Consider the following 26681-nt stretch of genomic DNA (forward strand, 5'->3'; position numbering starts at 1 on the left):
AAACCACACAGGAACGTTTGATTCTTTTCCTTTATCACTTCTTCATATTAATGAGTTAAGGCTCCAATGTTAACCAGTGGATTTTTTTAAGTATTATTATGAACTCATTGATTTTTATATATTTGATGTGTTTAATCCAATGATGTCATTATTCTTTTTGATGTCCATATTCTCCTCTGCCTTTGGCCAGTAGACTTGCCCCGCTTCCCAGTATACCAGTGCATGTGTGTGTGTAAATCTTTTTTAGGTAGAGAAAAATTAAGTCGAGTTTATACTGATATGTCTAATTCAAATGAAAGATTATAGTTTTTCAATTTAATATCTTTGATTTTGTATTTGTGTATCTTTTAAGTTTAAAATTCTCCTTCCTAATGTCAATATTATATTACTTGCTCTGTCTTATACTTTACAGAATAGAAAAACTAACAACAAAATCACTGAATGCTGTTTAATGTTGTTTATTATTTTTCTATTTAGGATATAGCCTACTAGGAACAGGTAGTCAAAAATGAATTAAAATCACTAGAGACAGTACTTCTATGTGTGATTATTTCTGTGCAGTCACATCTTTATATACCAGTAGGTTTATATCTTTTTTTTCTTCAAATTTCAGAGATTTTTTTTTCTTTCGACTTGTTTTCTAGTTAAATAAAAATATGTACCTGGTTCTAAAGGCAAAACTGTAAGTCTGGGTACTTTACAAGAGATCTGGTGTCTATTCCTGTCTTCCTGATCTATCACTTCTCTCATGGGTAACTGTCTTTTATTAGTTTCCTTTGTTTCTTTTTGGAGAAAGAAACAAACACACACTCCTTTTTCTCCTTTCTCACACAAAGGCACCACCCTGTATACATTATTCAGCACCTTTTTTGTTTTACTAGAATATCCTGGAGATCACCTCTTTACAGTATATAAGAAAGCTTCTTCATTTCTCTTTGTACTAGCATAGTACTCCGTTGTATGGGATCTGTCATAAAGTTACTTTTTTAGAGGTTTAAATTTTTAAAAGATCATTCTGAATTTTTCATGGAAGTAATTACTTTCTCTGTTCTTTGCCCCTTTTTTCCTTATTTTTCAGAAAAATCGTTGCTTATATGTGTTTGGTGGCCAGCGATCAAAGACCTATTTGAACGATTTCTTTAGTTATGATGTGGACTCTGATCACGTAGACATAATATCAGATGGCACCAAGAAAGACTCTGGAATGGGTAAAGGCATTTAGTGATTCTTCTCCCATGTCTTAACTACTTTATAAAGTAGGAGATTACAGTCCATTTTCTTTGCTTTCTAACCATTCTTCACCCCTTTCCCATTTTTATTGAAGTAATTCTGACTAAAAGGAAGAAAACGCTGTAAGCTGAAAATCAAGTTTTATCTGTTTAAAATATATGAATTGTCATTATTCCCTTGGAGCAGAAAGATAACATGTGAATTTCTAAGGGAGTTAATTGTGTGCCTATTTGGGTGGGAGGCTTTGCAAGAATTAATATCCTAAAAACTGTATTATTCTATATTTGCTAATCCTTTCCATCTTCTCTTCAGTATACTGACATATTATACACTAGTGTAGTAGGTATGTCTTTGTTCTGAGGGAGAACACATAATTGGTAATGCCTTTTTAAGTTTATGAGCTCAGCATCTGGGAAGTTATCCTCCTACTAATAGGATGACTGGTTTGCCTGAGATAGTCTCAGTTTTATGCATATTGCCCTGGCATAAATTATTGATACTGCCCCCGTCATTCTCAGAAGTATCCTATTTTGGATGATATACATAGTTACCCTACATAGTAGTCACTTTGCCTGTCATTACACAGAGGAAGGGTATCTGGTGAAGGCCCAGTGATTTAAAATGCCTAACTTGAGCAGTGGAGTGAGAAATTAGATCAGCTTGCTTTTCCTTTTAGCTATTATTTTTAAAACAGATTTTTAAAAATTTTAATGGTTGTTCGTATTTAAGAGGAAAAACTTTGTTTTTAACAAAAGATAGCACCAGAGGTTAAAAAAAAAGTGCACGTGAAGAAGTTTGCCCTCATCACCCTTCTTTCATACTTTCTACTAGCGCTTTGTTTTCCGGGGGGAAATGAAATGACAGAGGCTCTGTGGTGGCTGAGGTGACAGGGTAGAAAATAGGACAGTTAAACCTATAAACTGAATAGTGGAACTGCTAACCACTTCCCTGTTCCCATGATGCCAGGCATATGTCTTCTAGCAAAAGACTAGACTCACCCTCTCTGGAGGAAATGTATGACTTCAGAGAAAAGATTTCTAGATACTATTGTTTGGGGACACCCCCCCCCCAATAAAAGGGCAAATCTTGCCACCTAGTCCCCAGTACAATGACTCCTTTCACAGCCCAGTCCACCTCTAGTGTTGCCCACGGTATACATGCTGTTTTCAATTAACGTTGTATTTTGTAACTCTTAATGAACTGTCAGTTAAGTATCTTTGGTATTAGGGCCTTCACCATGAAGGAGGGACGCGAAAACAAAACAAACCTGGAAACAGAAATCTGGAGTAATGCACAGAACACACGTAAATGACAATAATAATAATGATCAAGACCAGTTTACTTAGAGAAAGGGTTACTGCATCCATAAAACTAAGACGTAAGGAAAGATCAGAGACTAAGAAAGAGCTTTTGGAAAATAAGTTTTGTTAGGATAAAAAGTAGAATTGTAGAAAACCTGAAAATAGAGAAAGATAGATGGAAATTGGAGAAAATAAGGATCTTAGAAAATCAATCCAAGAGGTCCGATATTTATAGAGAACAAGACAAGTGGATGAGACTAGAATATAAAATAAAGAAACATCAGAAAATTTCCCCAAACTGGATAGCATTGACTCCAGATTATAAATGGACCCGTATAGAAGTGAGTACATCAGATTCAAAAACAAGAACCATCTCACTCTGAGGGCACATTGTTGTACACTGTGGAGTTTCACATATTAGGCGTAAGGAGCGTATCTTAAAAGCTTCTAGGATAAAATGAGATCACATTCAAAGGAGCAGGACTTAGAATGATATAAATATTCTCAGCAACATTGGAAGCTGTAAGATAAGGGGGAACAAGGTCTTGAAATTCTGAGGGGAAATTATCATCGACCTAAAATTCTATCTGTAGCCAAAACACCGGTGAAGCAAGAGGGAAGAAATACTGTTTTCGGATATATAAGGTTTATCAGTAGAATGTGTTTGCCTCAAGTAATATAAAATCCAGAGAACCATGGCTTAAACAAATAGGGAATCTTTTCTCTCACAGAATTAGTCCAGAGGTAGATAACCTGGGACTGATGAAGTGACTCAAGCAATGTCACAGAGGCCCCCAGGTTCTTTTCAATTTTTCTATTTTGCCTCAACACAGTGGTAGCCTCATGGTGGCAAATTAGCTGATGTATCTCAAACATCATGCCTTCATTTCAGATAGGAAAAAAGGAAGGAAAAAACTTGCTCAGAAAGCTGCCTACTTATATTTCATTGACTAGACCTATGAAACCTGACTTCAAGAGAGTCTGGGAAAGCACATATTTAGCTTTTCCAGCCTATATTTATGTAGTACCCCAGGGAAGGGGGTTTGAGGAATGGCTGTTAGGTCAGGCAGTCAATAGTTATCTGCCACACAAGATTAAAAATAGGATAGATCTTTTATTTACTTTTTCTTAGGCATCTACTACACCTTATACACTACAAAAGGGAGTAAAAGTAATAAAAAAGAAAACATAGGAGCTGGGAAAAAGAGGATTTAACACTGGGAAGCAGTGAAAGGCCATCTCAAGGGGATAGCTGCACAGCAGACCTAGTAAGCATCTAGTTCAGATTGGAGCAGGAGGACATAGGGAAGAAGACTTCCCTTCCTCACCAAAGTGAGGTTTCCAGATAAAAGTAGACTCAATAGGTATGTTTGAACATTTAAAATAAAAATGGTGAATGAGTAAATAACATCTGATGTGAAAGATTGAGGATAGGAACATAATAGGAAAAGGAAAAAAATTATACAAAAGGAGACAATCATAGTTTATTTCTTGGCCCTACAGTGAGCAATATTTCTCTAATGATCATAATGCAGAAACTACAATCAATGTAATCAAATATTGGTATAAAATTCAGTGGGAAGATAGGGTGAGAGGAATGGGGGTTTGGTGTCAGTGCAGTAAAAATCTTGATCTGCTGTAACAGGAGTCAGTAGGTGATGTCTCAAGTAGCAGCTCAAAATATATTATTTAAAAATGTGCAAAGAAATAACTTTCCATTAAAATAAGTAGGAGAAGAGAGGTAATACTTTCCTATAATGCTAATGTAGCTCTACCTGAAAAAGGTAACGAAGATAGTAATTGGTTTGACAAAATATGTTGAAAACTGCTACGGACTGGCCCAGGGCTAGACTAGGGATACGGTGGAACAAAACGATCATAGACTCTGAGAGTGCTTCTAATCTACGTAGGTGATAATATTCTGATGGACTATAGTACCTTGCTCTTTATTTAGATCTTACCATATGCCAGTCACTAAGCATGGCGCTTTATAAATATCCTTGATTGCTGGTGTTATTCTCATTTACCCGATGAGAAAAATTGAACCCAGTGACATAATATATTCAGCATTACATAACCAAAAAAAGAGCTGGAATTTAGAAGTTTGAATGCAAGGGTTTCTTCCCTCCACCATTCTAAGCTGCTTCCCAAGATTAAAAGAAAAAGTGGGCAGAGTAATAGTGGCAAGTAATTAGTTAAAAAATTTTTTTCCACTGTCATAAGTAGGATTTAATGACTACCATTTGAAGTTTTAAAAAAAAATGAACAGTTTAATGTTTCATTCATGGTTTGGTTATGGCTAGATTTAGAGCCAGCGAAGTGTGATAATTGTTTTTCTGTTGCTGTTCAATTTTGTTTTGATTATAAAATAATTTTCTCATTGTAGAGAATTTGGAAAATATAGAAAGAGGCAAAAAAGAAAATGTATCAAACCATCTAGATGTAATCTGTTAACATTTTGAAGTTGTTCCCTCTACTCTTTTAAAACTTATTTATTGTGTAATATAAAATTTAGCACAATTTTGTATTCTGCTATCTTTAAATTTTCATTAAATTTGTCATTTTTTCCATCATTATAATTTTATTATGGAGTAGAGGTATTAGTAGAAAAGGCAAATGGATTCATTTTCTAAATTACTGCTATAATCAACTTTTGTAAAATCAAAATCACCAGTTTTGCTGTGCGTTCTTTTAATTGATTTATGGTGTGTCATCCCACAGTGCAAACAAATTCATTAATTTAATAATATTTGTTGATCACTTACTAGCATCAAAGTTTGACCCTAACTATTCCTCCCTCTCAACATATTTCATGCCTTCTATATGCCAAGTATGTTTTATGGATGTTATAAGTTCCCTTCTCAAAAAGGACTCACATTCTAGTGGAGAAATAAGCCTGCAGCTGGCTTTATATGCACTGTGAAGAAAAAAATTGGATGCCATGATAATGAGTAACATGGGAGGTTCCATTTAGATAGAGTAGGTTGGAAAACCATCTCTGAGGTGGTTATCTTTAAGATTTAAGACAAAGTATAAAATTAGGAAGAACTATATCAAGAACTGAGTGAAGAGCAAATACAAAGGTCCCAAAGTAGGAAAGAACCTCGCAATGTTCCAGAAACAGTTGGAGCTGGTGCAAATCAAGGTTGGGGAAAGTTGGCATGAAATGAGGTTAAGAAATGGTTGAGTCTGATTATTCAGTGCCTTTTACAAATACGAGAAGTTTGGAATTTTTTTTTTTTCTCTAAATAAAATAGGATGTTATTGAAATGCTTAATGACAGGGTCTTGATCTAAGTTTTAATCAAGGACTTGGTGGTGCTTTATAGCCCTCTTTTGTCTAGATACACACTTCCCAAATGGTTAATTTAACAAGATGCCTATAAATTGCATTTTCCAGAGGCTGTATGTATAATATGTGTCTTAACCGAAGATTTTTATGAGAGAGTTGAGCATCTGGTTAGAACTACTGTACTTGAAAATTTTTTCCAACTAAAACTGTTCCAGTTATACTTGAAATTGTGTACCTTTAGTGGCTCTGTTGGCGTATTAAAGTGAAACTGAAATTATTTTCTTCTCATTTTTATTTTTTTCCATCTTTCCTTCACCCCTCTTTCCTCTTCCTGCTTCCTTTCCTCCCTCCCCCATCTTCCGTCGCTCTCTTCCTTTGCCTCTCTTCCTTCCCATTTTCCCATTCTTTTCTTTTTTTTCTACTTCCTTCACATGTCCCTCTTTCTCTTTTGTCTGTCACTCCTGCCCTAACCCCAGGAGGTTGTGATATGTGGCCAGGATTGAGAACTTCTGTAGCTCTCCAGAGCCTATCTCAGTCTTTAGAATAATCTGGGGTAGATTACTTAATGTCTCAGCCTTCGCTTGCATGTCTGTAAGTGACCAAAATTGCATGTCGAGGCTAATAGGGTCCCTGCTCATGGCAGGTTAGAGATGAGTTGACCCTCTAGTTTGAACTGGTATTAATGTTGGGTGCCTCAATTTTCACAAGAGTATGTCAGTACTACTTACACTTTCACTGATCTCGCCAGTAATTGAGTCGTCAACTTTACCTCCATCTTCTCTCTATTGCCGTGGCTACTCACTAGTTCAGGCTGTCATCTTCTAGCCTTCCTCTTTCTACCCCTCTCCCCAACCGATTCTTCACGCTGCAAGCAGAATACAGCTGTTCTGTGTTGCCAGTTAAGTGCAGAACCATGCTCTTTCACAGTTATTCAGCAGATATTTTTTAATCACCTAATTATGCCAGATAATAAGCTAAGCACAAGGGATACAACTGTAAGGACTGTTATTTTTGTGGAGCTTTTTTAGTTGCTCATAGGGAGTAAAAACTAGACTGGCAATCTTACCTTTCTTTTTTTTTAAATTATTTATTTGTTTGTTTGTTTATTTTTAGAGAGGGGAAAAGGAGAAAGAGAGGGAGAGAAACATCACTGTGTGGTTGTCTCTTACTCACTCCCCCAACTGGGGACCTGACGTGCAACCTAGTCATGTGCCTTGACTGGGAATCGAACCAGCGACACTTAGCTCGCAGACTGACACTCAATCCACTGAGCCACGGCATCCAGGGCTGCAGTCTTACCTTTTGATGGTTTTCCTTCCTTGCTTAAAATCTTTAGTTTCTTTTTGTCCTCAGGATTAAGTCTAAACTCAGCTTGACTCACAGATTCCTTAATGACATGCCCCAGTTTACTGAGTTCTAGCCCCATTCTTGACATCCACCCACCAATACTTTGTTTCATGACTACTGAATATTCTTTAAAGATAGCATACTTTTTCTTGCCTTTGGTTTTTTGTCCATGTTGTTCCTCCCTCGCACCTCCAAACTGTAGCTCATTTGTTCTCCTCTTTCAGATCATAGCCTATTGACCATTGTCTCCTGAAATTCTCTTAACTCCTCAGGCCCAGGTTAGGAATTAAAGCATATGGTTCTAACCTTAATTGTTAACAAAATTCTGGGTATTCATCTGGCAGTATAATGTTGACTGCTTTTCAAAACCTGTGAAAAGCTCAGCTGAAATACATGGACTTTTAAGACTTCTTAGGAGCGTTCAATCTTTTCAGTACTCTAGATCTAAAAAATCTTTCACTGGATTTAGTTAGATCATTCAGAAAACCTTATATCAGAGAACTAGGCTATAATGCAGCTGTTTTCAACCTTTTTTTGTCATAGCACACATAACTAATTACTAAAATTCTGTGGCACACCAAGAAAAATAGGTTTAGTTTTGATTGATTCACACTGGACGGCTATTGTTGTGTTGGCTCTTGTCATTCTTGAATTTGACATCCTGAGGGAAAAGAGAGCAGTGCCCCAACTAAATAGATATTGTGTATTTTTAAAATTATTGTGACACCTCAGTTGAAAATCACTGGTATAATGTATTGTCCTCCCACAGAATTACTTTTACCTGATTTTTAAAAGTGCACTTAAATTTAATTTTATCTTACTTATTTTGTAAGCCATGAAAAGTCCTTTTAAGGACAAGTCAGGGTACTATTTAAATTTTCATGTTGTTTAATATTCTTAGAAATGCCAATTTCATTCCATATGTGGATGCTCTGTAGCTTATTTAAACATTCTATTAGCTGTCCTTCTAAAGCTTTTTTGCTATAGTTAATTACTGTAATTTGAGATGGACTTAACATATAATTACTATGTTTATTTATGGTTTAGTAATTGGGTTATTAGATTAAAGCCACATTTATGGTATGAGTTGTAAGTTGAATTGTTTGCAATCATAAATAAATTCATTTGAACTATTGAGATCACCAATTAGAGATCATATATCTAATTCTAAAATTACTGCTAATAATTTTTTATTTTGTCAGATACTATAAAATCTTAAATGGCTGTTCTTTATAATTATTTAAATCAATTATCTCAAGATCTGAAGAAACCTCAATTTTTATTTTTTAACCAGAGTATAACAATTGTGTGCTCCCATCAAAAGAAAATTATAATTTAAATGAGTGTATTTGCAGCTGCTTAGAAAGAAGGGATTTATTAGTATTGTGTCTAACACATACATAATTAACATCAAAATTCAGCACATCTAAAATTTGCATTTATTTCTGAATAACTTTTGGCAATAAGTCTGTGAACACAAGGGGTTGAGCAGACTCCATATGTAATCTCTGTGTTTAAAACTAATTGAAAATTATGTTTAGAAGATAGTCTGTCACACCACCAGAGCTTTATGGTTTACTGTAGAAATGCACTCTTTTATAGTAGGATTACTTTCTTATATCTGTATTAAATTCAGGGTAACAAACATCTTCACCATTTGCCAGATGCTAAGTCAAGCATTGGTGTTACAGAGCTCTTAACAACCTAGTCCCTGTTCTTTGGTAGTTATGTGTTTACTCGTTTTGTTCCCTAAATTCAGTTGACTTTATTTTCCCACATCTGCCACTGCTTATTCCATTCTTTTTAATCATAGTGGCAGATTGGTATAATTGAAAAAATAGTGAGCTGAGAATCAGAAGACTTGGTCATTTCATCTGCGTTTGCCACTCATCCCTCTGCAACCTTGGCAAAATTTTATAATTTCTCTGGATCTGATTATGATTGTTCATCTAAAAATGAGGAGATTGAACCAGTTGATCTTAAGGCCCAATGTAGGTCCAAAACTCAACAGTTACATTTCGTTCCCCTGTGCTGTTATCAGGTTGTGAAACTAACATGAGAGCTGTGTTAGTTAATGGCTGCAAGACCTGTTTTATCTGTAAACATATTTTCATGAACCTTAAAAGAAAAATCTTACTGATTTTCATTTTAGCCCTAGGAATGTACTTTTATTGTGCTTACTGGCATTGTGTTTTTATAAACATAAAAATTTTTAATGTTCTTGACCCTTTCAAACTTTTACCAATTAGCCAAATAAGGCCAATTCATCAGTACCAAGAAGATCATGAGACTAATGATTTGCTGTCATTAACATAGATTAGTTAACTGAGTTAGGAAACGATAGTGCTTATTTTCAATGTATCTTAACTTCTTTGCTTTCGATTTAGCATCTTTTACATTTGGTATGCCATTATTCTGATAAAACTGGATTTTTAAATTTTTCTCTCAACATTATTGGAAATAATAATTTCCCATAATTTTCCCCTGTTAGTCTTCCCAGGAGTATTTTTTCTATTTACAAGCTCATCAGATTTCTCGTTTGATAGTAAATGTGAATTAAAGTTCACCTTAAAACAAACATCAAACATGCAAGAACACTAGACAGTGTTGAAAATGAAAGGTAATATAAGCAGTATTAGTTCTACAGTTACTATTTTTAAAGCTAAAGTTTTGTATAGATTAATGGAATGGAATAGAACAGGTAGTATAAAAATATCTCCAAATACTTTTGAGAATTTAGTATATGTTAATGTGGTATTACCACTCAGAGAAGGAAAATGGACTATGCAGTAAAGGACATTATGATGTCACTTAGAGTTGGTAAACAAATAAATAAAATATGGGTCTCTAATGTTTATGTGTCACAAAACATGGTAGGTAGACTCAAATTTTATGCTTAAGAAATTAATTGTTTTTAATAATTTAGGTTTGGAAGAAGACCTTTCTAAATATGGCACAAAACCCTGAAGTTATAAAGAAAGAAATTAAGTTTGATTTTTTATAAATTAAAAAATTATATGGGAAAAATATATATTAAATAATAAATGACAACCTGGTAATGAAAACAAAGGTTAATCTCTTACTATAAACAAAGAGCTCTTACAAACCAATATATATGGCAAATAACATGAATATATATAGTTTAAAGAAAAAATAATTCAAATAGCCAGTAAATTTATTTATGTAAAGATGCTTGGCCTCATTCATAATTTTTAAAACTAAATTAAAAGATCACTCAATGAATGTTAGTATCTATTACAATATACAATACTTATATTCTTGGCCTAAGCATTTTTTTTCAGGAATATTTCCTACTCATATCCTTGTACAGATGCATAAAAAATAAGTTATACAGAGATATTTATTGCAGTATTGTTTGCGAGAGTAAAAAAATATGGAAACAACTGTAATCGTCTACTAGCCTGTTAAATAAACTACAGTTAATCTATTCAATGAGTTGAATTCTTTGTAGCTTAATACAAAAGAGATCAATAAATACTATATTGCTGAATGTCAAAAGCGAGTAGGAATTTTACAGGAAATAAATACTGGTAGAAACCCAGGTTCAGATAAAATAATAGAAGTTTTAAACTAGAGTTATTTCTGTAGCTTAATTCACTTAACATTTAAAATGTCCCAAATTTAGAAGATAATGTGGTGGACACTGTTGGTTGCCATTGGCCTTTCTTCTTAACCAGATCATGATTTGTTTAATGGCAACTTGCCCAGTGGATGAATCTTGATTAGCCTCTAACAGCCATTGTTCCTTTGCCAGATTACTTCACTTTCCTTACCTCCCATGTGACACAATTCTGGCCAATGAGACAGAAGGAAAGTCTCCTGGAAGACATTTGAGGAAAATATCCTCTCTAAGAGGTGTTAATGGCAACTTTCAAAAATGAGAGGAAGGCCCAGATAATTGTAGGGGTATTAACCTAACATCATGATATGGTTGATCTGTTGAAATAATTATAGAACAGTCTAGTTGCAGGATTTTGTTACATGAGCTAATTAATCCAGTTATTCTGGTTTTCTGATAGTTGAAGCTGAAAATATCCTAACAAATAGAGAAGTTTTAGAAAGCTGTTTTTATTAAATATTATGTTTCTGTGACAGTTCCAATTTTTTTTCATGTGTCTATTAACTAGTTAAGACTAGTTAATAATAAATATGTACATTAAATTATGAAACAATAATAGAGTTCAGATTAGTTCATGAATTGATGCAATAAAGTATCTTCCTTGGGAATTAAAATGACTTCAAAAATATTTCTGTTATCTTTTTATCCTTCATATAGGGTTTCCTTATGTTTACAAATTCTAATAAATCTCCCTATTGGGTAAACCAAAGAAAAAGAATTTTTAAAAATCTGATTTAGACTGTCAGATAAAATATGTAATTTGATTTACCATATAGCTGTCCTATTTCAAGTTTTAAATCTAAAGAAAAAATAGGAGAGTTGAAGGAGTATTATTGTAATTTCCTGGAAAAACTGTAAAAATAGGTTGGCAGTAATAGTTGTTTGTTGTATAATTCCTACTCTGTTTTCTCAGCTAAGTGTCCTTTCAAGTATGTTCATGATTAACATATGATCTTATTTACTGATCTGTTTGACTAATTTTTTCTTCCGAGTCATTTTATAAAAACTGGTTAAGATTCCTGGCATTCAGTCAAGCTTTTTGGCAGTTGAATCTAAAAGCTTTTAAAATATTATATGTCGTAAATCTCCTATCCTTTTCCCCTCCCCCTACTACTACTACCCATTAGAAACTATTAAACTGAAAAGATAGCCTTGGAAAGAAAATTAATACTGAAGATGTATTAGTACTTAACAGCTTGTAAGAATAAAAGCTTATTTCTTGGTTTTAATCTTTAGGATTTTTAGTTTTTGATAATATCATTTTTGTTCAACCAGTGTTATTTTAATTCTCACCTGAGGATATGTTTATTGATTTTAGAGTGACAGGAAGCAGGGGAGAGAGAGAGAGAGAGAAACATTGATTGGTTGCCTCCCGTAAGCACCCCAAGTGGGTTCAAACCCACAGCCTAGCTATATGCCCTTACTGGAGATCAAACCCACAGTCTTTTGGTGCACAGGACAGCGCTCCAACCAGCTGAGCCACCTAACCAGAGCCAACCAGTGTTTATTTTTATGAAGTTATTATAGCAGTGATGCAATGTACATAATTAAGAAAGTAGAATTCAAACAATATAAAGTGCTGTAAAATGAAAAGTAATTTCTGCCAAAGTAGAAAACTAACACAGGCTGCTGAGTCTTCCCCAAAATCAACCCTGGAAAAATAAGGAAAGGCAACTGGTTTTCAGGAATTCTTTAAATAAGACAGAAGGCTCGCTCTCCCCTAAATTAGCTTGGAGTCAGTTCTTGTTCCTTCATTGTGGAAAGTAGCAGCAGTAACCCATAACCACTAGTGCCAGAATCCAAAGAAAACTTTATGACAGTACACAAGCTCTGTTGGAGCTAAGAACTGATGAAAATAGATGTGGACTGGCACTAGAGAGGGACCACGACTGAATGAGGTAGGTCTTCCCCAGCACGGTCTGGAATGAGTGGGTTCGTGCGGGAAAGATTTCATGACGTGAGTTCAGGTGATTTTGAAAGTTTGTTTATTAAAGCTGGGGACAGAAAGAAAGGGAGGGCTTAAGATAGAAGAGGCAAGATATTAGCAACAGGAGTGAGACTAGGTAGAACTGCCTTGGCTCTTTGAAACGTCTGGAAGAATTGAACCCAGGCAAGGCTGTCTTGGCCCTCTGGAAAAAAGTTAGGGTCAGAAGAAGTGAGCCAGCTGGGTTGCATGGACTCAGGAAACAAGTTACAACAGCAAAAGGAGAGCCGTTGGAGAGGATGCTGCCACTGCCTGGTGCTCTCCTCTTTGCAAGTCTCCTGGGAACCCTAGAGTTTAAGAGAAAGGAAGCAGAGATACATGCCTTAGGAAAGAAAGAATGGGTGAAGGTGCAGGCATGCTCCAGAGAAAGTATGCACTGAGACTTCTGTCTTAGGGGTTTTGTCTGTTTTCTAAAGGCAGAAATTTTAGGGGAGATCTCAGGGGAGGATCTCAATAGAATATCAGCTTTCTAGGTAAGTCCTTTGATATACAGATGAATCCAAATTAGCCTATTAGCATAGAGAGGCGTCAGGGTCATTCTCTGGTCAGTTTCACCTTCAAAGAGTCTCACTGAAGAGGGACCAGACCAAAGCAGGTCTGCCCCAGCATGGTCTGGAATGTGTTAACCATTTGCTCCTACGTGTACTTGGTTAGGGAAGATAAAACCTTGGAATTTATTATCTGACTGTTAACTGCTTGGCCATTTAACTGTCTCAGTTTACCATTTCACTTGCCAAGGAACTTTTCTGCCTTCTTACTATCATGCTTCATAACCATCCACTCTCAGTAATTCATTTCTTCCTCCCCTCACCCTTCTAGTCAAGGGAGACTGCCTTTTACTTCCCACAAGGGTTTAAAGACATGAAACGGTACAAAACCCTTGCGGGGGTGGGGGGGCGGTGATAGCAAATGGAAGCGATCAACTTGTTCTTAATTCCTAGGCTTCACTACCCTATGGCTCTTCCTCCATTTTCCTTAAACTCACTGGTGCTGATACTAGTTGAGGCTGGGCCTTTTGTCCCCCCAATACGTTTTTTTCTTAAATCAGAAAAAATAGCTGATACCCTGAAAAACATTGCCTCGCAGACCAGTGTAACAAGACAGCTGAGGACTACATCTATCTCAAAAGAAATCAGTAAGACAACATATTTGACCTATTACGGTAGATGAACCAAGAATTTAAAACAAGCATGGTCTATATATTTGAAGATATAAGGGAACACTTTAGTAATATCAGTATGATCTAAGTATCATAAAAATGGAACCAAATTGAAATATTAGATATGAAAAAATGTTTGAAATGAAGAATGCAACAAGTCTTATAAATAGAAAGGATATGAATTAATTAATTAGTTGAGAGATTAGAATGAGCACTCTTCCAGGAAAAATCAAAAAAGAAAAAAGGTAGAGATAGAAATTTTAAAAGAAAATCCAAAGGGTATGCAGAAGAGTTGCACAAGGACGAACATCTTAATGGCAATTCCAGGAGAGAAAAATTAAAATTTAAGAATGTGGAATAATTGAAGAAATAATGAAAATAACTTCCTAGATTCAAGAAAGATGAAAGTGCTCAGATTGGTGGAAGTGATTGTAGTGTGCTAAATGGGAAAGATAAGGGGAAACACATACCTAGATATACTAAAGTAAAATTATGACTATCAGAGACAAAGGGAACATTTTGAAAGATTTCAGAGAGAAAGCAGATGACTTGCAAGGAAACAAGATAAGGTACCAGACAGCTCAGTTGCAATAGTGGGTGGAAGAAATCAGTTAAGTTAAAAGGTACTCAAGAGAAATAACTCTGAACCAAGAAATTAATACACTCCTAACATTCAAATGTAAGGGTAAAATAAAATATTTTCAGAAATTTGCCTCAGAAAGTTTGCCATATGAAAACCCATATTAGAAAGCTATTTGGAGGCAAGACTTGGTAAGAAATCCAGGAGATAATAGAAATATGTGATAAATGGTGATGAAATTATCTTGAGAAAATTTGTTGCCCGAAGAACAACACTAGGACCCAAATTCTAAGCAATAAAAACCTAGTGGGAGTGGGGGAATGGGGCACCATATAAATTCAGGTATTGTGATTGGACTTACAGGGAAGGAAATACTCTACTATTAAAACTTTTTCTTTCCGAAAGGTATTATGTACAAGTCTCAAATCTAATAGATCTTTCCTTTCTTTGAAGCTCTTTTTTCCTTCTCCTGTGCCATGTGTCCCTGCCATTGTTTCTTATATTTCATGTCATTCTCCTTCTTGGGTTCTTTTTGTTTGTTTCGTTGAAAAAGCGCTTCAAATAATGTTTTCATATGCAGTCATTGATAGAAACTTTCATATTTCTCCTAGTCCAAACCTTTATTTTGCCTCATTGTTGGATTTCTAGTTTAACTGGAAATAGAATTTTAGTTCCACATATTTTTATATTCCTAAGAATTTTAAGTTACTACTCCCTGTGTTCTAGCATTCATTGCTACTTTGATCCTGTTCCTCTGTATGTAACCTGCCTTTTCTCTCTCTCACTTGTTTCCACTCAGGACAATTTTCTGTACTTTTTTCCTTCTGCGTTATTTCACCTCTCCTGATGTTCTTTTCCTCTGTGTCCCTCAACTTCTTTATCATAATTTCTATGTCACTTTGCTATATGATTCTGGTAATTTGTCAGTTTTGTCTTGAGACCACTGACTTTGTTTTTAACTATGCCCATTTTGTTTTCATTCTATCATTTGATTTTTTTGGGTCAGGTTTTATTTTTTAGTATCTTTTCGTATTCTCTGCTCCTTTTTGTGGAAACTTATTCTTGTTTTATACATGTAATGTTCTCTTTATACAAGGATAATGAGGTTTTTTTTCCTAAATAGTGTTCCTTTCTGTGATTTATTATCTCCTATTCTGTTTATTCATCTAGGTCCCAATCTTCACACTGTTGATTTAGTTCTTTCTAAACATTAAAACTTATGAACAAAGAGCTACTACATCAGTTAAGAAAGGTAATTGACAGTGGTTTCCTGTGTGTTGTATAGGACTACTTTTACAGTAGGCTTCTCCCTTAAAGAAGACACTGACCAGGGGTTTCATATAATTTCATGGCCCATATTAGCCCCCAGGCTTTCTTAGTGAATAGGCAGGCCTGAACGCACAGCTCCTTTGCCTCCTCCCCCTTACACCCCTGGTGTTGTCGTGAAGATTGAGAGTTACTTTAGCTCTGCTCCCATTCTTATTCAGGCCCGTATGTCCTTATTAGAAGCTCTCCACAGGAGTCCTCTTCACAGTCTACTCCTGCCTTTTATATTTGATGACTGACTTGTAAGTTTTCCATCTTTTATCTCTGGTGAGTTGGGCTCTTTTTCTTGGCTGGGATTTCTCTGTATTTCAAGATTCCTCAGAATTCCTTACCTCTTGATGACATGCTTTCAGTTCTAGTGCTATTTTTCTTTTTCTTTTTCTTTTCTTTTCTTTTTTTTTTGCTAGAATATCTTTTCTGCCAATTTAGTAGGGTGATGGCAAAAAGGGTAATGTAGTTAGTGGTTAGTTTCTATTTGATCCAAAAGGCCTAATTTAATTTCATAAGTAGCTTCAATTAATAGTAAAACGTTTAAGAGTCTAAAATGCCTACTAGTGCTAGACCATTATTCTTTTATATGTATGTGTGTGTGTGTGTGTGTAGATATATATACACAGATATATATAAGCATATAATTTTTACATCTTAATTTTCTTTAATAAGAATGTGTAAAATCTTCCATTTAAAATGAAAAATTGATTTTTTTCCTTCAGTTTAAAAAGGAGGTATCCAAAATTAGATTTAGAGTATTACAGAAATGGAAACTTAAATTCCCAAAACCTAGGCTGCTTTTCAGGTAGATATGGAAAACTTTATTTTTGTTGGGTTTTTTATTGAAATGTTTTTTGAATTGTTACTATATGTGGAATGGAATGGAAGTATTAAGATTAAGTGCAACTTGTAAAACTTAGGCAGAAGGCCATTAACATAAATATTGTCCATTCAGTATAAGTTTGAATTAACATGGTGATGTTTACAGGAACTCTTTAACTCTTATAAAGCAATACCTAGTAACTATCATGCTAGCAAAATGGTTTAAAAACATTTTATTTGTGCATGCTCCTAAAACTATCTTTTGAAACCTGGATATCATTTTCATCTAAATAACAATATTCCAAATATTAATGCAAATTTTATTCATGAGAAATTTGGGAGGACGTGTGAAAATTATTCATTCCTATTAAAAGCCTCCAGTCTTTCTATCCAGATATATTTTTTCTGTATTTTGGTTAGGGTTTTGTTTTTTTTTTCTTGTAACTATAAAAGTAATATATATTGGAAAAATTCATTTTATATAATAGGAAGTAAAAGTATCCTAACACACTCCCCCATAACTACTATTCATAATTTGGTGTGTGTTTGTTTATATTTTTTCTACTCACATGCAAACATTTAATACATTAACATTTTTCATTGTCTGTAGTATGCAATGAAAATTATATTTATAAGGGTCTGCAAATGTAAGGATTAAGAGAAACTTTATCCTTCAGAGATTTTTGCCTTTGAGTATTAGAGTAAAATATTTGCATACCTCCAAAAAAACTCGGTGAAACATTGTTACTCTACTTTTTCACAAGTTTCTGCTCCAAGCTTTGTCTCTGTTATGAGTTCAGGGATTTTTTCATACTTGTAACATCAACCCTTCTTGTGTTCATGATATTATGTAGATATAATGATTCTTCACTGATACTTCTTTACTACCTTCTTTTCACTTCATTATAATAATAGACTCCTAATTGATCTCTGTATCTCAAGTCTCTCACTTTGCCTATCCGTATTGTGCACTAATACCAGTTTAATATTACTGAAAGTTTTTGTCCTATCACTGCTATCACCTTTCTGAGTCTTACCTTAGCGACATAAATTTCAACTTTGAAGAGATCCAATGCTTTTTGTAGCTCTACTTTTAATTTTTAAATGAGAAAACTGAGATCCAAAAAGTTTCTTAATGAACTCACCCATAGTGAATTGGGAAAGTCTAGACTAAAACAAGATTTTCTACTTTTATTCCCTTTTGTTTCCAATACTGATAGTTAGGTTCCTAGGCTAGCCTTCAAAAACCTATTGAGCACACAGATGTGATTTCTGTATTATAGGAAGGTAACTCCAAAGAGGTATTTTTAAGCAGGAAATTACGTTATAAATAGGGATAATGTTACAAAAATATTTTAAGAGCTTTAATGCTAATGCTGTTTAAAAGAAAGCATTCTCTCAAGATAGTCATTTCTTTTATACCCTATAGGATTGTATTACCATTTGTAAAAATGAAAGCTTTATTGATGTGAAATAAGTTGATAATGCAAAACTGATATTTAACCCAGTGGTTTAATATCTTCACTTGACTGCAATTTTTCATTTTTTGCTTTGAAGGACAATGCCTTAGTTTAGGCACTTAGCATATTATGATGAGTTATTATGTCATTGTAACCCTGGCGAGCACAAAGTCAGTACTAGAGCACAATGACAAAATGAAAAATAAAGATAAATTTGATTTTATCAAAATGAGAAACCTTTGTGCCTCAAAGGATACCATAAAGAAAGTGTAAAGACAACCCATAGGATGGGAAAAATTTTTTTGCTAATTAGAAATCTGATAAGGAAATTGTATCCAGAGTATACAAAGAACTCTTAAAGCCCAGCAGTAAAGAAACAACCCCATTTTAAAATGGGTGAAGGATTTGAATAGACATTTCTTCAGAGAACATATACAAATGGTTGATTACCACATGAAAAGGTATTTCACATCATTAGTCATTCAAATGCAAATCAAAACCACACTAAGATATTACTGTACTCACTAAGATGGCTGTAGTGAAAAAGACGGACAATAGCAAATGTTGATGACAATGTGGAGCAATTAGAACATTCTTAAACTGAACATGTCAAATGATGCAGCCACTCTATGAGGAGATGTGAAGGGGATTGGGGAGTGACTGCTAATGGGTATAGGATTTCTTTTTGGAATACTGAAAGTGTTCTAAAGTTAGATTTTGATGATGGTTTTCCAGTGGAGATACTAAAAATCACCAAGCTGTGCACTTTAAGTGGGTGAATTTTATGGTATGTGAATTATATGTCTGTAAGCAGGGTAGTCTTACATCCCTGAGTATCATAAACTGCCCACTGCTTCTCTTTGTGAGAAGCAACCCGTGTCATTTTTCTCTTCTAAAATGCTTCTAGGCAAAATGTGACAATGTGGAAAAGGTAACATGTACAACATGGTCTTGCATTCTTTCACATTCTTAAATGTCTTCCCCTGCCCATAGTTTTTAAATCCCCTCTCTTAGGTGATTCCATCTCCACTTTATAGAATTCAAAATTTCTTTCTCTCCACTGATTTCCATTCCATGCAAAAATTTCCATTTCCTCAGTAGTTCCTTATTTAAAGTAAGCAGTTTGTTGCACTATTTTATAAGTCACAATCTCTGATTTTTACGTTTTAAAAGATTATAGAGCAGGGGGTCAACAAAGTGTTTCTTTGAAGAACCAGATGTAAATATTTTCCGTTTGGTAAGCCATAAGTGTTCTGTGGCAACTACTCAACCTGCTATTTTATAGGATGAAAACAGCCAGAGACAAAATGTAAATGAATGGATAAGGCCTCATTTGACCCTGGGCAAGCCAGATCAAGCTATAGTTTGCCAACTCAAGTTATAGAATTCTTAATTCAAAGACAAAATGGGACAAAGAAATTTAAGTGCATTAAATTTAGGCAGTTATGTCTTCCACTTCCACCTCTAATAAAAAGTGATTTTATTTCTTTACAGTTTTATCTTTCTTTCAAGGTTATCTTAGGAATAGAGGTCAGAATTTTGGCACTTCTGAAACTTCACCAAACCTTATTGAGAAAATACCAGACTTTAAATAACCACTAAGGGGTATGGCACAAGAGTTGAGGTTATTGTTAAGATTAAGTCTATGTATGGATATCCATCGTCGGCAGCCGTCCGTCTCGAGAGACGATGGTGTAGCTTAAGAGTCTATCTGCACCGCCGAGAATGGCTGTGCAGTCCGACTCGGGAGTGACACGGTATCTGTCTCCTCCCGTGTTAAATCGACATCTTGCGATGACGCTGGAGTGTCCTCTCCAGTGAAGCTGAAGCTACAGAGCCTGGGCAGGGTGATATGGAGGGTCTGCTGTTGCCCATGCAGCAGACCCCCCCTCTCTTCGCAGCTGAAGGGTCCAAGGGAAAGACGGAGTCAATACAGCTTGGTTTCAGGTGCGCCGCAGGAGTTGCCGGTGTTGACTACAACGTCAAACCGCCTTAGGGACTCCAGCTCCGGATTTTCTGTTGGGGTTTACTCCCTTAGCCTTTCCCCTGAAGAGGTATGCCGCAAGGCAGCGGAGGTTTTTTGGAGTCAGAGTTTTCCTTCTCTGATGTGCCCTGACTGGAAGATCGAACCAGCGACACTTAGCTCGCAGGCTGACGCTCAATCCACTGAGCCAAACCAGCCAGGGGCTATGTATGGATATATAATATATAAATATAAGTGTATTTGTGTATGGATGCATACAAATTAAATATTGTGGCTTTTTGTGTGTGTAATTTTTTAAAGTATATTTTATTGATTATGTTGTTACAGTAGTCCCAATTTCTTTTCCCTTTGCTCCCTTCTGCCCAGTACCCCTCTTCCCTCCAGCAATCCCACTCCCCTTAGTTCATGTCCATGGGTCGTGCATATAGGTTCTTTGTGTAATTTTTAAATATATTTACTGTGGCATACATTTTGATAGTCTCTAAAATATCTGAAACAAATTTATTGAATAGGAATGCAAAAGGATACATGAATTTATGGTAAACTAGGAAAAAGTAAGTACTGGATTATTTGGTCTTAATAAAGTAGACAAATACAAATGAAGATCAGTATGGCTAGCATCTCCTACCATAGTATTCTGGACTGATTGAAATATTTTTCTCTAGTTTTATGTTTGTTTAGCTTTTTGAGCATATGATAATTGTTCACCTATAAGAAATTTAATGTTGAAACAATGACATTGTTTTTGATACATGGCAATTATGTTGTGAACCATAAAATTATATTTCGACTCATATTTCCAAATAACAATGATGAGAATAATTTGAATTTGCCATAACGATGTTTTACACATCATGGATTTCTTAAAAAAAATAAAACATTATTAACTCTGAGGAGTTTGAGCCACTCAGGAAAACATATTTGGGGCATATTATACACCAAAATATTTTTTTTTCTTGTTAATTAAGTCATTTCATTGTATGTCATGGACAGATATTTTAAATGACTCTGATCATTTAAACACATCTGTTTCGGTTTTGTCAAATTTTGTTTTTCCAAGTCAAGATTTGAATATTTTATCTCTACTATTAAATTAGAGCTGACTCATATAATAAATCAGTTAAAGTATTGCCCTTTCCCTTAATTGGAATGACTACATTGTATACTTTCTTCTACCTGTTTCCTCTTTCTAGGTCCATTCTGGTAGTTACCATTTATTTATTCTGTCAACAAAGGGTTGATAACTATTATATGCTAGGCACTATTTTAGGTGCTAGGAACAAAATAGTGAACCGAACAACAATAAACCATTGTTGATTGTTTAATATAAAAGTTATGTAGTGTGTGGGAAAATAAATGCTTTGGTGTTACCCTACTGCAGAGCAGAGTAAGGATGTATTAATCTTTAACAAAGTAGCACTAGTCTATTATCTAGTAAGAATATTGTCATCTTATTTTTTTTCTTCATTTTATAGTTCCAATGACAGGATTCACACAGAGAGCAACCATTGATCCAGAACTGAATGAAATACATGTGTTATCTGGACTCAGCAAAGACAAGGAAAAGAGGGAAGAGAATGTCAGAAATTCATTCTGGATTTATGACATAGTGAGAAATAGTTGGTAAGGAGCTCTTGTCTGCAATTCCAGTATAACATTTACTGGAGGTTGTTGGTTTATTCAAAAGAAGAAAGAACTGGAAGGCTTGTGTTAATTTCTGATGTCATACATTTAAATGCCAGTATTGGAGGGAAAAGTCAAAATCAGTGCCTATATATACAGTGATATTCAATGAATGGATTTTATATTTGAATTGTTCAGTTGGTAGATAGTTCCTGGTCTGGAAGTCAAGAAAATTGTCTTTTAGTCTAGATTTTGCTCCTAAGTAGGTGTATGAACTTGAGAACAGTGTTTTTTTAATGTTCCCAATTCTTAGTTTTTATAAAATGAAATAGTTTGATTAAAGCAGGGTGGGGGTGGGGACATTATTTAGCATTTTCAAACCAGGACCTTTTTGTCAGAGCAGATCATAGAAATGTTGCTGCACATATTGTTTGGGAAAATACAAGCCTCACTTTCTGTTATTATTGCATAAGTGAATAGTCTACAAAACAGAGAAATTCTTTCCTTCAGTAATGGAGGGTAGTACTCAGCAGCTAAGGACTTTATTATTTTCTAAATGACATTCATTTACAGTAAAAATGGAAACAATCTACTATAGTTTTTATTGTGAGTAGATAGACGGGATACTAGCTCTTTCAGCCTTCAGTTTGAGCCTTCATGCATGTTTTGTTTCATAACATAAGGTAGGTAGTTCTTAAGTGAGGTTTTGATAGTATTAAAATAACCTCAGAACTCAGTTCTAAAAAATCAGGTTATTTTATAGAATGGCTAGAACTGTTAAGATTTGCTGTAAACAGACTTATAATTGTTTTGGTAATTAGACATGCGATTAATTTGCTCTCTGCAATTTTATTAACATTATGTATACTGCCAATTTTCTAGGATAGCGTGCCTTAAAAGCAATGTCTTTCAGGTCTTGTGTCTATAAAAATGATCAGGCTGCAAAGGATAATCCAACTAAAAGTCTTCAGGAGGAAGAACCATGTCCAAGATTCGCCCATCAGCTTGTATATGATGAGTTACACAAGGTATCCTACTACATTCCCCTATACATTTTCCATGCCCTGCAATCTGAAAGAATCCCAGAATAATATGTTTCTGATTATTTTTAAGTGGATTTGGGTAAAAAGTTATGATACACAATGGACATTTAATAGAATATGTAGCAGACATTTGATATAATTTTTCCCTAAAATTCCTTAAGAGAATAACATTCTTATATCTTATACAGTTCATAATCCCTGGCACTTTCCTCGTTTGAAAATGATCTGTGGCTGCTTCTTAGCTGCTTAAATCAGATACATAGCATGGCCTATTGTTTCTACAATATGAGTATTCAAGTAAAAGATGTACAGTTTTCAGTACTAGGATACCTTGTCCCATGATATGAAGAGGTATATATGTAACTTCTTGATATTAGATTTTTGTTGTGCAAGAAATCTTTTTATCTTTATTTTTCCTGTCTGTGAGTGATGCATTTTTTCCATCTGCCTTGTGAAAGCAGCCCGGCATTATGAACTTTTAGTGTCAGTGTTCCGGATGGTTTCTTTAACTAGTTCTCAGATTATATAATAAGCTACTGACAGAACCTGTATTCTTTCCATTTAGGCCGCAGATGATTATTTAAATTTTATAGCATTCAAGACCTTTAGGTAAAAGATACCATGGGGGTGCATAAAAGCTCTTTCTCTTAATGTTTCCCAAATTAAAGGGTAAATGAATTTCCATCCATAGGATAGAAATAATATTGCTATTCTATTACACTATTGAATATAAATGTTTTTAAAATTTCAGAAAATGCTTTAACACTTTGTGTTAGTACAGAATATCACTAAAACTAATAAATATAATAGTAAAATCATTATTACATTCCTTTTACATTTTTTTGGTATTGAGTACTGAAATAATATTTTTAAAGTTATTTCACAAATATGTTTCATTTAATATTTGACATTGAAGCTAAAGCTAAGTGAAGATGCTAAAATTTTTTAAGTGTCTACTTGCTCTTGCCCTTCAGTGATTTGACATGTGTTGTCTTTAAAGATATAATTTATTATAATTAACACTTGCATAACTTGATAATCCCCATTATTCATTGCCCTAAGCAAACTATACATATTGGATTAGCTTCTTACTATTGTTAAAAAACAAAATTTAACTGAGTAAATTTGAAGATCTAATTTACTTTTATTAAACAATTTATGAATTTGGCAGCATCTCATCTGAGCAAGCAGAGAAATAATCTGAGGGGTTATATAAAATGGAAGTTTTTATAGAAAGGAGGGTGGGACAAGGAAGTCATCAGTAAGAGAAAAATAAAGTTCATGGAGGAAAGTAAGAGTTCAGGTGATGCTGGCTTCTCATTGGCTGGGCTGCAGTTTCAGTTGACTGGGCTTGTTGTTAGGTGAGAAGAAAGCCTTTCTTCCTCCTGCTGGGACAATAAAGCAGTTGCATTTTCTGTTTGGGAATGAAAGGACTTTTCTTCCTGATGGGGTCTGTAATTGATATCTTCCAGTATAGGGGTAATTGACTTCTATAGTCTATCCCAGCTTCAATTTTAGTTGAAGTTCCCTTTATTAATTTTCACACTGTCATTGCTTTTGTTTCATCTTTTCTATGGTCAGTGTAATTGTGGTAATACAACTTACTTTAATATAAAATGTAATTTAAGGAAGTAGCCACAGTAATTTAAAGTAAAATGGAAATGAGAAAAATCAAGAGAAGCCTTTGGTAGAAATGCAATAATGTTTTGATTTTTTTATATATGAGTAAGGCTAAGGGAGGTTACCTGTTACACAGTACTAGCAAAATGAAGAAATTTTACTGTTACTTACATAGTTTCTTAAGTATGCATGCATATTTTAAAATCTGGTTTGTTTTGTTTATTATAGGTTCATTATTTATTTGGTGGGAATCCAGGAAAATCTTGCTCCCCCAAAATGAGATTAGATGACTTCTGGTCACTGAAGTTGTGTAGGCCTTCAAAAGATTACTTACTGAGGCATTGCAAGTACCTCATAAGAAAACACAGGTATAAAAATAATTCACTGAAAACTTTTTACTTAACTTTATCAGTTATTGTTAGTATTACCTACGCTTTGGAGATGTGACTTTGTCTTTGGAAAGTTTATAGTGTGACAATGTAAACACTGAAAATCATGACTTTTGTAAATGCCCTGTTATTCTCCTTATTTTTGCTTTCTTCTTTCAAAATAAGATACAAAGTGAAGATAGATACTGATGCTAAAATTTTTACATATAGAACAAGAAAATTTTGCAGCTGTTAAAATAATGGAAAATGTTTCTGTGAAAGTGATTAACCTACCGTCCAGTAACTCAAGGCCTATCCAGTACAGAAATGACATCAGTTCTAGGTTATTGTCATATGCCTGACCTGTTGCTATCTGTGAATGTGATGATATAATTGATTCATAATATCTTTATAATCTGATGTTTCAGAATACAACTTTAAATACAATTACAGTTTTACATCATTACCTTTGCCATTTAATTGCAAAATCATAAAATCAAACATTTTCATGTATGTCTCCTAAGTTGTGTTAGCTTTTTAGGTTTAGCGGTGATAAACTACTAAAAAAATGTAGAAAATGAATTTGTCCTTTTGGTCACTGATAGTGTTAGATGATAAAAATTTATATGGAAAGGGAAGGTTAGCTTTTTATGATGATAATAGCTGCCATTTATTTGAGCAGTATTTGTGTACTAGATCTTGTATTTACTCTCATAATAAGCCAGTGGAGTAAAGTACTGTTATTATCACTTTTATAAAAGAAGCAATGGAGGCATCTTTAAATGGGTTATATATATATAGCTCATCTAAGGTCATTCAGCCATAAGTGACGGAGGCAGGGTTTGATCCTGAAGATTCTGGCTTCAGAGTTCTTCATTTCACCTCCACCACCACCATCACATACACATGCACACACAAGCACGCACTGGTCTGTGTAAATACACATGTGTGTTTATATGTTTGTTATATACACTTTATATAGAATATAAACACATGAAATCTCTGTGAAGGAATAAATCAGACTATTCCTTTATCACATCGTGTTTACTTATTGTTCCTTTCTCTGCTTTCACAGGTTATGCGTGAGAGATAAATTAATAATAGAAACTAATTCTGTTTCTTTGGCATTGCTGTGAATAATTAGTGTATGTTCTGTAGAATCCTCAGGAGAAAGGGTCTGAATCTTCACAATGGCTGGATGGCAAGAGATAAATTATGGTTTATTAGCAAGATTTATTAGTTATGTTTTATTAAGCTTGAGGTATCTTTAGTTAATATTTACATTACTAAATTTTATTCCTTAGTACTTTATTTAATGTACTTTACTTAATATTAAGTTACTTAAGGTACTTTACTTAATATTGAGTTTTGTTTTTATAAGGATATGGGGAAATTACAGAGTTCTTTTTCTACTTCAGATATGACAACTGGTAATTGGAATGTTGGAGTGAGCTCTTTTTAAAAATTTCCTGACCAAAAGCCCAGTAGATATTAAAGGAGATTGTTCAGTGCTATATATAAAGAATTGGAACACGTTTATCATAAACACTTCCCTTTGGCTTTTATTTGAAAAAGTATTGCATGGATAATAGTAAAGAAAAATCAAGTCCTCTCTCCTTACCAAAAGAATTGAATCTCTTACCATCCGACCATTCAGAAGTAATAACCTAATATTTTGATGTATATTCTTTGAACTATATGTGCACACATAGATTTTTATTTGTTTAACTAAAAAATAGGGATTATATTGCTCTGTATTTGATTTCTTTCAGTGAATGATGCATTATAAACATTACCATGTTAATAAATATTGAATACAAGTACAAATCATAATTATAATGGTGACATAGTATTTTACTTTATGTGTAATTTACTTAACTACTCTCCTTTTGTAGAATATTTAGATTATCCT

At 34.2% G+C, this 26681-nt stretch overlaps 1 protein-coding gene across 1 annotated transcript in view; it reads left to right on the top strand.

The window, feature by feature from the left end:
• MKLN1 (muskelin 1) overlaps positions 1-26681 on the top strand; it is a 158115-nt gene that overhangs the window by 111219 nt on the left and 20215 nt on the right. Inside the window, exons 12-15 of the mRNA XM_090287526.1 lie at positions 1079-1208; positions 21591-21738; positions 22652-22766; positions 24630-24769. Coding sequence (XP_090143652.1) covers positions 1079-1208; positions 21591-21738; positions 22652-22766; positions 24630-24769 — 533 coding nt within the window. The remainder of the gene's footprint in view (positions 1-1078; positions 1209-21590; positions 21739-22651; positions 22767-24629; positions 24770-26681) is intronic.

Source organism: Furipterus horrens, unplaced genomic scaffold (genome assembly GCF_987537825.1).
Source record: "Furipterus horrens unplaced genomic scaffold, mFurHor1.1.pri manual_scaffold_9, whole genome shotgun sequence".
Lineage (NCBI taxonomy): Eukaryota > Metazoa > Chordata > Mammalia > Chiroptera > Furipteridae > Furipterus > Furipterus horrens.